At 42.5% G+C, this 15540-nt stretch overlaps 1 protein-coding gene across 1 annotated transcript; it reads left to right on the top strand.

Annotated features, from left to right (window-relative positions):
- Positions 1 to 691: 691 nt before the first annotated feature.
- LOC310960443 (PDZ domain-containing protein 7-like) lies at positions 692 to 13004 on the top strand (the record flags this gene model as incomplete). The annotated part of the gene is made up of 16 exons (XM_083932148.1): positions 692 to 854; positions 1542 to 1679; positions 1764 to 1938; positions 2022 to 2198; positions 3282 to 3429; positions 5145 to 5205; positions 5341 to 5518; positions 6356 to 6582; positions 6668 to 6811; positions 8059 to 8174; positions 8335 to 8426; positions 9054 to 9145; positions 9263 to 9334; positions 9869 to 10474; positions 11576 to 11676; positions 12849 to 13004. 16 exons carry the CDS (start codon positions 692 to 694, stop codon positions 13002 to 13004), a joined length of 2646 nt encoding a protein of 881 aa, XP_083788274.1.
- Between the last annotated feature and the right edge of the window lie 2536 nt (positions 13005 to 15540).

The following is a 15540-nucleotide window of genomic DNA, read 5'->3' as shown; positions in this document are numbered from 1 at the left end:
CCCAGAGGCACCAATGTGATAATCGGTCAATATTTTAAGATACCAAGTCTTATTTTGAGATATTAAATTATTATTTCAAGTTATTCTGTCTTTATTTTGAGATATTAAGTCATTATTTTAAGATATTAAGTCATTATTTTAAGATATTAAGTCTTATTTTGAGATATTTAGTCATTATTTTAAGATATTAAGTCTTTTTTTTTGGACATTAAGTCATTATTTTTTAGACATTAAGTCATTATTTTAAGATATTAAGTCATTATTTTGATACATTAAGTCTTATTTTGATACATTAAGTCTTATTTTGATATATTTAGTCATTATTTTAAGATATTAAGTCATTATTTTAAGATATTAAGTCATTATTTTAAGATATTAAGTCATTATTTTAAGATATTGAGTCATTATTTTGAGATATTAAGTCTTATTTTCAGGTATTAAGTCATTGTTTTTAGATATTAAGTCTTATTTTGAGATATTAAGTAATTTTTCATTTATTTTTCCTTTTATTATGGATTGCATGATTTTTTTCCTTCTTCTTTGGCACACATGGATGCTCTGGGTCCAGATGTGATAATAGTGATGTAGTCTCACTGTGCCGAGGATCCCCTTCTCTCTGCTGCTGCAGGCTCCTCCACGCGGAGCTGAGCCCCCGTTGGAGTGCGTGTGAAAGGGGACCCCGCCTGCCTCAATGGCTCACTCGTCAGACCCGTCCCGCAGGGAGAAGACCCCGGGGACCCAAGGGTCACACACGGCTACACGCAACCTCTTACGGAAGAAGGAGCAGCGCCGGCGTGGAATCCGATCCTCCTCGCCCATGGGCCGGGTCATCCTCATCAACTCTCCTGTGGACGGTAAGGAGTGGGGGTGTAAAGTGCACGTTACAACCTGCAGGAGCATGATTGTTTATCAGTCTGAGAGACTCTGAAGACGCAACAGTGGGCACTTATTTTAGACTTGGATACAGCACAGTTGAGACTAAAGGTGGTTGCAAAAGCACAAATTGTTCAGGAGGCTATTTGAGTTACTGTTGCCTTTCTATCAGCTCCAACCAGTTGGGCCATTCTCCTCTGACCTCTGGCATCAACGAGGCTTTTGCGCCCACAGAACTGCCGCTCACTGGGTATTTCCTCTATTTGGGAGCATTCTCTGTAAACCCTAGAGATGGTTGTGGGTGAAAATCCCAGTAGATCAGCAGTTTGTGAAATCCTCAAAGCAGCCTGTCTGGCACCAGCAACTATGCCACATTCAAAGTCACTTCAATCACCTTTCTTCCCCGTTTTGATGCTCTGTTTAAACTGCAGCACATGGTCTTGACCATGTCTACATGCTTCAATGCATTGAGTTGATGCCGTGTGATTGGCTGATTAGAAATTTGCGTTAACGAGCAGTTGGGCTGGTGAGTGTAGATCTAATGAACACATTTTTGTGAATTGCACACACAGACAGACAGACACGCTGTATAGTTGGATACAGGACTCTGACCTGCGACGTGGGAGCACTATTGGCTCATTAACATCCACGTGTCGTTATTTTTTTAGGTGGAGATGACAGCGAAGACCTCCACACGATCACGGTGGATAAGAGTGTGGACGGTAGGCTGGGCTTCAGCGTGCGTGGAGGCTCAGAGCATGGCCTCAGCATCTTTGTCAGTAAGGTGGAGGACAACAGTACAGCAGGTAAACGAGAAGTGCCACTAGCTGGAGACTAATATTATCTGTAACTAACTGCTCCTGTTACAGCGTCCGTGTGTGTGTTCACAGAGGAGGCCGGCCTGCTTGTAGGTGATAAACTGGTGGAGGTGAATGGTGTCAGCCTGGAGAGCATCACGATGAGCAGTGCCGTGAAGGTCCTGACGGGCAACAATAGGCTGAGGATGGTGGTGAGACGTGTTGGAAAAGTCCCCGGCATCCGCTACTCCAAGGAGAAGACGACCTGGTGACGGAGAGCTAATCCTGTTTTGATTTTTAGCTCATTTTATCAAAAATTTTAGGTTCTGACCGACTTAAAAAACCCTACAGGGTGGACTTGATACACAGGCGTATGGTGGTGGAGGAGAGCGGACGCACACCTTCGGACGCCAGCTCAGGAAGCGCCCTCCAAAGGATCGTGCACCTTTACACCACCTCAGACGACTACTGCCTGGGCTTCAACATCCGGGGGGGGAAGGAGTTTGGTCTGGGCATCTATGTCTCCAAGTAGGAACCTCTTCTTCTGAACCAGTGTTTCACGTACCCCTTCATCCATTCCCAATATCTTCCAGATGTATAACGTTACACTAAACCGTCAATATTCAGGCTGGTTTGTATATATATTCAGCAATTGTAGCTATTACTACTTTGAATGCTTCCATCATGTATCCCTTAATTGTAGCTAATTATTGTAACTGTTTAGTCTGTACTTTTAGCTGTTTCAAGTGTTTATCCATTACTTTTCTCTCATGATTTGAAGTACATTTTTAGCTGTTTATTTATTCTGTTTGGTCATAACATGTAGGTACCTGCTTCAGTGTTCAGGTGTTACAGCCGATATTCTTTAGAAAAAAATTTTATTAATGTATTTATTAGTTTTTTGGTCGCAAACTACAGAAAACGGCAATAAAGCAACCTTTTCTCCCTGTTCTCCCTCCCATCCCCTCCTCCCCTCATCAAAAAAGAAAGCCGATATTATTTTAATCAAATTAAAATTTCCATTTTTTACAAAATTAGTTGAGCTGCTCCACAATCTTTCCAAGTAGGCTAACCTGTAGCAACAGAAGAAGTTCACCTGGCTGAAAGTCACTGTTGTAGTTTTCTTTCTAAAACATTTAGTTATTAAAGTCGTAGTCGGCAGTCGGCAACATTTGATCATATTCCGTATAATAGTATAATATTCATATTCAACATAAATCATCTGGTTGAAAAAAAGAAAAAGTGCCTCTACCTCAATGTAGAGCTTGTTTGACTGCACCCGCATCATCCTGTCCACTGGGCAGGGCTGTGATCGTGCACACGCCAGAAATCCCCCCTCGCACAATTTACAATATCACAGGCACACGCCTCGAGCTAGGCATACGCTAAATGATGTTAGCAGTTGCTATCTATGAGTAAGTTAGCCATGTAGCGTGTACCCCATGCTTTTTAATGATGAGAGAAGAAACGGGTGCATTCACTGGTGCACACGCACTGACGAGCACTCGATGGGAGGGAGCATAGAAGCTCTTGGTAGAGGAGACTGCGTGACTTGCTGACTGCAGCTTTAAATAAACTCTCATATTGCCTCCTATGTTATTGTTGTCTCAGACTTGATCCAGGTGGTCTGGCTGAACAGAATGGAATAAAGATGGGGGACCAGATCCTGGCTGCCAACGGTGTGAGCTTCGAGGACATAAGCCACAGTAACGCCGTGGAGGTGCTGAAGAGTCACACGCACGTCATGCTGACCATCAGGGTGAGAGCGTTATTACTGACCTGACAACAAGAGAAAACCATGAAGCCCCCAAACAAAACTATAACCTTAACTGGGATTGTTCAGGTGTTTTGAATTGGGTTGTAGGAAACACTTAGTGTGTCTCCTACAGTAGATGGCAGGTGATGCATCCCCAGTTTGAGGAAGCAGGCAGGAGTATCAACACGGAAGCTAAGCAACGTGCTGCTGTGGACGTGGCAGCAGAAAAACGTATTTTAGACAGTCATGGTGTGTTGACTGTTGGTAACTCACTGCTTGTAGTACTTCATCCAATCAGAACTACCCCTTTAAGTGGTTTTTATCTTGAACAAGATGGTGTGGGGGTGGTCAGTGGAACAGTGGTTAGAGCAGTCACCCCATGTAAGGAGTCAGAAGCTCCTTGAGGCAGCGGCTGCGGGTTTGTCTCTGACCAGCGGCCCTTTGCTGCATGTCTCCCCCTCTCTTTCTTAAATTGAATTGTCTTTATTGTCATTGCACCAGTACAACGAAATTTACAGTACAATCCCTTAAATGGCAGAAAATAATTTAACATTAAAAGCATCAACAAGAATAGGCTAGACCTTTAAAAGACACATTTAAAACGACAAGCTTACACACACGCACACGCATACGCACACACACCCACACAAACACACACACCGTAGCAGAGACCCTGAGCATCATGTACAATCATACGCTCTCACCCCATTTCCTGTCTGTCCTGTAAAATAAAAGGCTAAAAAAAGGCCAAAAAAACCCAAAACAAGATGCTGTGGCACATGTAAATTTAAAGACACATTGAGCAGTTCAGTCAGAAATGCTTTATGTCAAAACATGAGCCTTAAAAAATGAAATTTTCTTCAAAAATTTAAAACAAATGAATGCTTTCTACGAACAAATTGATCTTTGCCGTCAATAGAAATAACTACTTTTGTACATTTCTAAATAATCAATGGTCAGAAGTGACTTCCAGGAGGAAATGGTAATATGATAGAAATTTGATAGAAAAATAGCATAAAATGTAACGTCTAAAGTCCTTTGGTACACCGGTGAAGTGGGAGCTTTCCTCTTCTATAACATGTTGGGAGTGGAGTTGTCTCAGTTGAGTGTTTGGTGTAGACTTCGCTGTTAAACATAAGCTGAAGTGTCACGTTTCATAACGACTCTTTGTTATTAGAAAGCATGTCGGTTCTTTCATAACTGCCTCGTTGAGACGACCTGACAAGCATTTACCTTTCCGCCCCGTTTGCTACCTTTCATCTTTAATTCTCTCTCAAACACAAACCCCCACATCGCTACGCAGCGGATGATGTAGCGGCGGTTTGTGTGGCACGGCCCCGACAGCTGGCATGCAGTCGTAATATTCCTCGCTCACTTTACTTGTCGGAGCTTGGGTTTCGCGCTGTGAAAAATAGCCAGGCCGTGTGCATTATTCACCAGGCAGCCGGGATCAGGTGCTGATCAAAGCTTAGAGCCGTGTTTTGTGTTTAAGGCTTGTCCCCGGGATGCCTCGCGTTGCCCCGGGGAAACTGAAGAGTTAGAAAGCATCCCAACTATCAAAGGTTACTAGAAAGTCAAGAAGGGAAATGTGTCTCTTTAAGGGAGGAGGTGGTGTGTGTGTGGTTCTAGGGTTACTCTTTATCAAATATAGCCATCCCATAAAAGTTTCAAGGTCTCTGCTGTATCTCATTTGCATATCTGTGGCCATATCTTCACAGGAAGCGGGACGATACCCTGCTTATAAAGAGATGGTGGCAGAATACAGGTGGCTCAATAAGCGTATGTATCTGTTTTTTCTCATGTTTCATTATCTAGAAAGCTGCGATGTGTGAGCCTTTCTGTATCTGTGCATCTGTAAAGAGCACAGGACGCTCAGTGTGCTTGAATAAACATCTCTTGTTTTCTTTCCTGCAGTGGCCAACGGTTCTCAGAAATCTTCCTCCCAGGGTTCAGACTCCAACTCCTCAGCCTCCTCTCTGTCGTCTGGGACTCCGGTCAGCTCTCTGAGCGGCCTGTCGCAGGTCATGTTCCCTCCCAGCCTGCCGTTTGGTTCAGACATGGTGGATGTCTGCATCTCAACTGAGGACCAGAGGTCAGGGTTGTTAAATTTCAGCTTGAGTCTCTCAAATTTGGGCGAAGCAACAGTAAAGTCCCTTTCTGCTGGACTAACATCTGGCCCTTGTCTTCAGTAGGAAAGGTTACAATTGGCATTCATTCATTAGGTTGGGGTTAAGGCTTTCACACTGGAGCACGTTAAACTTGCTTCCTCCAGTCATTTCAATGAGGGGAGACTGCAGAGTAGAAGCGGTTTTGTGTGCACGCAGAGATTTTGCTCTTAAAAAATGCTTCACTTTTTTCATGGAAACACCCTGAAAAGGGGCAGTATGCGGTTGTCAGGGTCAGGTGACGGACGGCAGTGTGAAAACAGCTTTATGCTATGGCGTGCGTTGCCTCCATCAGTAACTACTGCTACTCTTGATCTCGCTCATTTGAAAGAGAGACTAATAAGTAACTAAGGGCGCACTCACACTGTCCATCCATACCGTGCCCAAACACATTTCACAGGTAAAGCCTAGTTCGTTTGACCAGTGTGAGTGCAACCGTACCAGACCTAAGAGCAGTACACTGCCCTAATATAAAAAAGAAGCAACCACGGCAATATTTTCACTGGCCACCATGGGGCAACAGTAGAGGGCTACTGTTTACTTACCCTGATTTACGGCACATTGGTGACATCAAACTTGACACTTGTGGCATGATCGTCTTCCCATGTTTAAAAGACAAAACAAAAAAAAAAACCTGTGTAAATGTGCGAATCCTTGTGGGAAAATGGTTTCAAACATTTCAGAAAAGCTTTTACTGGCTCTAGGTTTGAAACTTGTCTCCACACTAACAGACTAGACTTGACCATGATGGTTTCCTTGTGCAGGTCTGAGTCAGAGCAAACCGATGCCGCCATGCAGACGGACCTTCCCTCTCAGAGGACAGGAGCAGAAACCACTCGCAGCCTGGGACGAACCACTCTGCTCAGAGACACGGTGATCCGTGGAGAGGAGGGCGGCGGGACGCAAGAGTCCCACAAGACGGCCGTGCTGCTGGCTCTCAGCAGACCAAGCCGACCAATCAGCAGGTCCCAGAGCCAAGTCACCGTGGCGGGTGAGGCAAAGAGAGAGCGAGTAACATCAAAACATCGGAACGGGTGAAGTGCATTAATGACTGACTGTTTGCTGTTTAATCACAGAGATCAAGCAGAAGAAAGAGAAGAAGCAGAAAGGGAAGCACCCGGAGGAGAAGAGCACGCTGCAGCGCTCAAAGACCTTCGTTAACTCGCTATTCAAGGGTGGACGCAGGGGGCGCTCCAAGTCGCCGTCCACGGCTGCAAAAGGTAGCTGCATTTTTTTTTTCCAGATCACTACAATCTATTTAAGATATTGTTTCCACTGGAGGGATGTTCTAACTTCCCATAATTTACTTTTGTACATAAAATGATTTTCTGACTGGCCAAAGAAGATGCTGGCACTTGTGTTGCTGTGTGGAAAACGTAACATTAAACTAAACAGGAAGAAGAGCACTCGGCCACGCCTGTAGTTTTTATCAAATGTATGAAACTGAGGAAGTGTTGCTTTTGTTGGGGACTGTTTTTGGTGGAGTGGAAAAGTCGGAGAGACTTGTGAAGCTGTGAGTGAAGAAGAGTCTGTGTTTAGTTTGGTGTGTATCTGATCCACTAACTTGCACTTATGTGAGAATTCATTTTTTATTTTATAAATTCTCCAACTTAAATAGTGCACCCAACCAACGGAGGGAGGTAGCGAGTTGAGGCGGCAAAATCCAAAATGTAAAGTTTGTATGTTAATTACAATAGACTGTATATAAAACGGACGTAGCCTCTCTGTCGAAGTCGGTTCTCTCAACACGATCCAATCTTCCTCGCCTATGGAAGTCGCCATCTTGTCAGACTTTGACTCTGCCGTATTTTCTCCTACCAAAAAGGGGCATGTATGTGACATTAGGGGGAGGGAGATACTCCAAACTGGCTGACATTTACCTCCGAGGAGAAGTGAGGCCCAGAGGCTAGCTGTCACTCAAGAGGCCACGCCCCTAATTATTCATAAACTTTAACCTTTAATAAAATACAAAAAAATTCACCCCCCCAGTGTTGTCATGGAGATATGACCTAAACATACAGACTAGGATGTTTATTTGTCCCAGGCCTTAAACAGGTTTAATGATGCTGTGAAAACGGCCTGTTTAACATGGGGGTCAATGAGAAACTGCTCTATTATGAATCATGCCCCTAGTGGACGCTTGGAGAACTGCAGCTTTTGGCACTTCCTGATTGGATCAACCAGGAAGTCGGTAAATAGTTTATCTTTATGGATTATGTTGCTGCTGAATTGACAAGGATAATGTGACATATGGCGTCTTATCTGGTGTTTCCAGAGTTGTGTGTCTTAGGAAATTATCTCAAAAGGAATCCAGTTGTAGTCTTGCAAATACTGACTCACCTTGTCTTGAGATGTGAGAGGGTGTCACGCGTTAGTCTTTTCAAAGTCTTTTAAGTTGGACTGCAGAGCGGTGTTTATGGTCCAGCAGACAAACGCCAACACTGATTCTTCCCTGTAACGTTTTCAGAGGGACGACAGCTCGGTGCGATGCCAAATTCAGAGATGCTGGTAGTAGTGGAGGACATGGCCCGCAGGCTGATGACTGAGGAGGAGGTGGCCGCTGTGATGAAGACGTGCCGAAGGGTAAGAAGCTTTTTTCACAGCTGCAGAAAACATTGTAGTTTTTAGATTTGCTGACCTTTGGACGGCCGATGAATAAGCCTGTGTTTCTAATCACATATTTCACACATCAGTCTAAGTCATAACCACGTGGATACAACGTTTCCATGTTGCTCTTTAACAGTACGTGGCAGAGCGGTCGGTGAAGAACTTGATACGCCACCTGCTGGCCGTGCTGGACAGACCTGAGAAGCTGCTGCTGCTGAGGGAAGTCCGGTAAGGAAGAGAAAAAGGGAATAATTACTATAAAGTGTAATTATTAATAATTCTTTGATTCAGCCCCTGATTCACTGGAGAAGTTTACATGCACACAATATTCCAATTTTTGCCCTTTTGTTCTGAAAAACACAGGATTCCTACTAAGCCCTTTACGTGGATAATGAAAATTAATATTCCACTCATATTCTTGTTTACATGCAGCTGTGTTTTCTACAGTTGTTGGACCATGCAAACATACAAAGTTGGATTTTAAAACCATGTATTTACGTCTTAACAGTCTTTATTCAGATGTTCAATATTGACTAAAACATCCTCCGAGAAGTCTGGAAATTTGAGGAAAACTAGGAAAGTATGGGCTTTTGAATGGATAACGTGTAGGAACACTGTCTATATAAATGTGTATAAAGGAAATAACAAAATGAGGACGTTTGCGCTCCACTTTTTGTAAATCCTGCCAGAGAAACTGTGGTGTTACCAACGCTGCCAGAAGGGGATTAAGGATTTTTCAGGATAATCTCCTCAAATGTTTCACAAACGGACGCTGATGACTTAATTAAACTTGTTCTGTAATGTAACACAACAATGAAAATGATGACTGATGAGGGTTTCTGTCGTGTTCGTCAGGATGCTGCTTCCTCCTCCTGACCTGAGCGCGTTCAATAATGTGGTGACCCCCATCGAGCTCGAGGCCTACGATATCCTCAAGTATCGCTCAAGTGCGTGTGACTCATGCTGTGTGTGTCAGAAGTGGTGTGATCATGTGCAACACATCAGGTCTGAACGGTCCTCGTTGTTCTGTAACACTTTCTTTTTCTTTCTTGTCCGTATTGTAGTCAAAACTCCTCCTCTTCGCTCTCCCACGTCGGGTCGAGCGCCCAAACGGCGCCTCATCACACCGATCCCGGGTCTGTACCTTTCCCCTCAGCTTCAATACTCTTTAAATTTGATCTAATACGGAGTTGTTATATCCTCTGAAAAACATCTGGCTTGATTTAACTCTTATCAGAATATTTTTATTGCTCAATAGAAAGGTTCAAAGTGGAGCTGCAGTGATAAGTTGATTAAAATTATTAGTTTTCAACTATTGAATTAGTTGCCAGCTGTTTTGACAATCAGTTAATCATGTTGATTCATTTTTTTTAAATAAAATAAAGTCCAAATTCTCTGATTTCAGCTTCTTAAATGAATAGTTTCTGATTTATTTCCTCCTCTATGACGCTGAACTGATGATCTTTGAGTTTTGGACAAAGCAAGAATTGAAATTTGTCATCTTGGGCTTTTGGAAACACTGATTTTTCACCTTTTTCTGACACTTTTTAAACCAGACGACTAATCGATTAATGGAGAAAATGATTGACAGATGAGTCAGCAGCTGTTGCAGCTCTAGTTTGAAGTTTGCATCATAAAATTAGGCACTGAAACATCCCGTTTCCCTCCAGATTACAGGGGAGGCTTTGAGCTCCACAACGCCGAGGAGGTGGAGAAGGAGAGCCACCTGCTGGATGAGCTGGAGAAGCTCAGTGTGTCTGGGCCCCGGGGGTCCAGGGAGAGGCCCCGTCCCTCCATGGCCTTCACCCCGCTGCTGGACATACCAGTGGACGGATACGACGCGGAGTCCAGAGACCTCAGACCCCCCTCTGCCAGCGCCATGCTCCCAAACTGGCTGCTGACGCGCAGCCACGACCCCCGCCCTCCTCTCCGAACAGACATCGGCACGATCCGCTCCGTCCACTTCGACGAGGTTTCCCTGCACTCCACCTCAGACACGAGCTCGGAGAGAGGGAGGTCCCCGTTTAGAAACGGCCACGCCCAAAGCAGAAAGGAGAAAAGCGGAGAGCGGAGTAAAGACGCCGTGTTCACACTGCAGAGCGCCGCCCGTAGGAGTCGACCCTTGTTGTCACAGGTGTTCAGTCCAGATCGGCGAGCGAGGAGCGAACAGACCAACGGACATCCGGCGTCCTCTGAGAACGGACTCAACGGCTCCGAGTCTGAACAGGAGTACGAGCTCCAGACTGTCAGCATCTCCAAAACCAAACAGTCACTGGGTAAATGTTGATTCAGCGTCACAATTATGATTAATGTAGCAGGTTCCACGGGTCGTCATTTAAAGGCTCAGGTCCACAAAATGATCCGTCTTTCTTCTCTTTATTCTTTCTTCTTTGTCTTTTTCTCTTATCTTTTATCTTTCTGTCTATTTTCTTTTACCTTTATCTTTCTTTCTTTCTTTTATCTTTCTGTCTCTGACTTTCATGCTTTCTTCTTTGTCTACCTTTCGTATTTTGTCTTTCTTGTCTTTATTTTTGTATTTCTGTCTCTCTTCTTTCTTTCTCTTTTTGCTTTCGTCTTTGTTTTTTCTTTTTTCTTTTCTTTGTCTTTCTTTCCTTCACCTTTATTTTAGTTCTCTTTGGTCTTTGTATTTTTCATCTTTCTTTCCTCTTTCTCTGACTTTCTTTAATTTTTACTTTATCCTTTATCTTTTTGTCTCTGACTTACTTGCTTTCTTTGTCTCTCTTTCGTATTTTGTCGTTCTTTCTTGTCTTTCTTTTGCTCTTGCTGTTGTCTTTCTTCTTAATTCAAACATGTAAAATCGTTAACAAAAACGAAAAACAAAAACAGAGAGCGGATTCAAGACAAAGTCCTTTACAGGAAAAGTTCACATCACATTAAAACAGATGCAAACAAAAATCATAAAACATGCGGGGATAAAACAGCAAAACGGCAGGAGTGAGATGATAAAACATAACAGCAACATATTAATAATTCTTGAATGCTTTCCTCTTAAAGAACTACTTTGTATGAAAGTTTTTCCTATAAAACGTGTTCACATTGAGGCGTCTGACTGACAAAGACGTTACTTCTCTTATATTTCGTGAGCACCATGAATAAAAAATCTGGACAAATCAAGTCAAAACTTTCCAATATCGTAATTTCTGGAAATTATATCTGTTAAAATGAAGGGAGAGGTAATAAAATATAGTTAATAACTGACTTTAGCAGCTTCCTGACTTTAAATACCTTTATTATTTTTACAGAATATACTAATATGTAGTATTCTTCTATTAACTACATGTTAAAAGAACTAGCTGTCACTTTGTCTGTGCATGGTTCAGTCAAACCAGCTGTTGTTGTTGTTTTGGTGTCTTCAGGCATCAGTATATCTGGTGGGATGGAGTCGAAGGTTCAGCCGGTGGTGAAGATCGAGAAGATCTTTCCTGGAGGAGCTGCGTCCACCAGTGAAGTTCTCAAGGTGACACTTTCAGAGCTGACGATACGGGCGGTTTCACGGTGGTTTAAGATACAGATGACACGTTCAGGGTCTATGTGGGGGTTGCGTCACACTCTAATATGTCCCCCTCTGTAGAAGTCTGATTTCAAAGATGTGAACAAATGATGACAAATTGATCATAAAATAATATAATAAAAATTACAGTTGCCAGGAGATACTTATATTTAAATTTCAAGGATAATGAACCTCACATTTTTCAGTTATTGTGTACCAACGACAAATATCTATCTATTAACAATCCTTTGTCCCTGTGCTGTAAAGGTGATAAATAAAATCTGGTGGTTTTGGATGTGAAGAGATTGACCTTCTCACATTGTTATAGTTTTAAAGTGTAATTCCGGCGCAAAATCATCCCATCCCCTCTTTTTCGGCACTTGCATACATCAAATCAGCTGTTCAGACATCCTGGAGAGTCGCTAACAGGGATTAGCTTGGGGCAGCACGGTGAAGGCGTTCAAACGTCTTTTTTAACCACTAATGCTGCTGAAAATAACAGCAAACCTCTGCAGCAGCATGAGAAGAGTCCCTACACAAAACAAAGCACCAATGGGTTTCCTTCCTTTGGGATTGACTTTGGTAATCCACTTGAATGGACTTTACTATGAGAGGAGCTGGTACAGGGGCCAGTAGGTAAGTCTTTAAAACACTCTTTTAATAAACTCTGGCTTCACTAACTACGTTGTTGCTGCTTTGTTTTGTGTGTAGGGACTCTTCTCACGCTGCTGCAGAGGTTTGCTGTTATTTTTAGCAGTATTAGTGGTTAAAAAAGACCCTTTAACGCCTTCACCTTACTGCTCCGAGCTAACCACTGTTAGCCACGTCCAGCCACGACTTATTTGATGAATGTAAGTGCCGAAAAAGACCATGGGATGACTTTGCGCCGGAATTACACTTTAAATTTTATATTGTGTATATTTTATGAATGTGCATTTGCATGTGTGCATGTATTTCTTTTTTAAATGTGTTTTTTTCTGTTTTTATGACAAACTTTCCCTTCAGAGTATCTGCAGGTCTTTAAAAGCGTGCACTACAAACTCTTTTTCAGACCTGCAGGTCCCCTGAAGTGTTTCCACTCCTACATTTGTTTTATTTATTTCTGTATCCGACTGAAAGTTTCCTTCTCGTGTCTCCAGGCCGGGTTCGAGTTGGCGTCAGTGGACGGGGTCTCCCTGCAGGGCGTAACGCATCAGCACGCCGTCGACATCATCCGGAAAGCCTTCAGCAACAAGGCCAAAGACCCCATGTTGTTTGTGGTCAAAGTCCCCAGAGACATTTTGAAAGGAGACTGAGAGACTGAAATTCATGGTGAGTTTAGAAACGCGCTCCTGGGATTGAGCGGCTTCTGGGAGTGAACGCACAGACAGAGACTCGAACTCCAGAGAGCCCAAACACACTGATCTGAGGTCAGGTATGTAACTTTGCCATTCATGTTAAAGTTTGTTAAAGTTAGGAGTGGTTACACGGACTCTGGTGACTGTTAAGAAACACAGAAGCAACAAAAACATTTACAGTAAATACATTTGTGTCCTGAAATCATGAAAAATGAAGCCTGGTGCCTTTAATATTTCATTTAATCACACTCCAGGAGCCGGTGCCTGTCCAATACATTTCATGTCCAGGGTTCGTACAGGTGCTTTTTATTTTTATTTTTATTTTCTTGTGTTTTCAAGGTTTGAAAAGTGCTTGAATTTTGTATAAAGTGCTTGAAAATGCTTGAAATTGTATCCACATTGTATCTTTCACGACAAACAGCTATAGGATAGCAATTAAATTACTTATCCTTCTGGTAGTACAAACACAATTATAGTTGTTTACAACATCCCTTTTAATGGGATGAAAAAGGTGAATAATCATTTTAGATACGTATTTGTAGAAATATGTAATTTTCAGAGCCATAAGGTGCTGTGAAAGCTTGAAAATGAACCCTAAAAATGCTCGAATGTGCTTGAATTTGACCTTGGAAAAGCTGTACGAACCCTGCATGTCGTATTACAAACCCTCTCAAAAAGGAAGTATATGCTACTATATGAATATTTAACATTCAATGCCTTTAAAAGCCCTGAAGGGTTCCTGCGCTCCTGGGAAAACCTGGAAAATCAAATTTTCCAGATTGAAATTGGATATAAACTATCATCATTTCAATTCGGTTCATTGTTTTTTTTCCTCAGAGCGTTGAAAATGTCATTTAAACATTTGTCTTTGTTTCAAACTGAGTTGGTTGAATACGTAAAAAAAGTGAAAGGATTTATTAATAAAGCAACAAGAGAACTGAACGAGCGGCTTCATTCATTCCACGTATCACCAACTGCATTTGCACGGACGTTTTCTACAAAGACTTTAACATAAAATAAAGTATTTAGGCCTATCATTGTTTAATATTTGCACTTCCTTGCAAAGTCACGGTTGTTTTATTAGCGTTAATTTAACGATAAATCACTATGATGATTCATCTGCGCCCTGTCCTGAACCTGGGACCCACGGGAGAGTAGAAGGAGGACGAGGAGGAGGAGGAGGAGGGGAAATTTGCAGCAGGCTCCGTTTACAAGAAACAGATGACACCCGGTTAATATTTGTAATCACAGATATCGCTTTCCTTGTATAATCATACTACACACCTTTGAGCCAAATATAGCCTTCACGTTGACAGGACTCACCCGCTCAGTCCGCCCCCTCTCGCTGCACATACAGGCATCATTTAATCAAATATAATCATCAAAAATCTGCGTTCTCGGTCCGTTTCAACCTTGTGACGTGGATTATTTCTCTCATTTGTAAACTGAAACATCAGATATTGGTCCTTAAGCGGTTTTCGTTCACCTCTAAACTTTTATTAATCATCATAAGAAGTTGTATGACACTTTTAATATTGTGTTTACACATTTTTCAAGCTGTATTTTCTCTTCTAACAAAAAAGGATCAAGAGCTATTTACACTAGTTTAATAGGTTTGAATAAAAGCACATTATAAAACATTAAAGTCGTCAGGATGCCCTCTGGTGGTTGGATTTGCAACACTTTTTAAATAGGAATACAAAACATGTCCTAAATACTTCAATTAATTCATAATAGTGGGGTCTTCTTTTCGAATTAGTCATGCAAACAACTGTGTTTTATACCTGTTTGTGATGTAGAACTGTTTACATGTAGACTTATTTATGAGAAATCAGCAAATACACAAGGAACTTTTGGTCAACCTGTGCCTCAGAAAGAAAATAAATCCAAATTCATCCTCATCTGAAAACCATGGAAACTGACTCAATCCTGTCAAAAAGGGTTAAAAAGCAGCAGATTAAAACACAATAATCTCATTTGGACGGTTTGTAGTGCACGTTCACAACAGTCTGCTGCACAATATGTGTCAATATGTGCCACTGTTTTCAATTACACACATTTAAAAACACACCAAAGAAGAACTAAACCATTTAAACACTTACTTTCTTAGATTTAAATGCTTTAAATCAGCACGTGCGTGTGTTAGAGACGCTTTATAATTAAAATAATGGCACACAGGTGCATAAATCATAAGAAACAATGAGGGAGTGCTTCAGTATTTCAACATTAAAGACATTATGATGAGGATTCAGAGACCCGCCGGTGTCTGTGTGCAGCAGGAGCGCTCCTCTCCCCTCCTCTCCTCTCCGCAGCCCCTTCTCCTCACACACCGGTCGCGGGGTTGTAAAAAAGCTCCTGACCGACGGGAAACGCGCGCACAGGAGAGGAGCGACCAGCTGCGTGGGAACGAGGGGAAAGCGGCTGAAGTGTCAAAGGTCTGGTCTGATCCTACCTGGAGCGACCTGCTCCGGTTTCACTGCCGGACACCACTGCG

The sequence above is a fragment of the Echiichthys vipera genome, assembly GCF_963691815.1.
Source record: "Echiichthys vipera genome assembly, chromosome: 18".
Taxonomy (NCBI): Eukaryota; Metazoa; Chordata; class Actinopteri; order Perciformes; family Trachinidae; genus Echiichthys; species Echiichthys vipera.
Note: the sequence above shows the minus strand (reverse complement) of the source record. Positions and strands in the feature narration are given on the sequence as shown.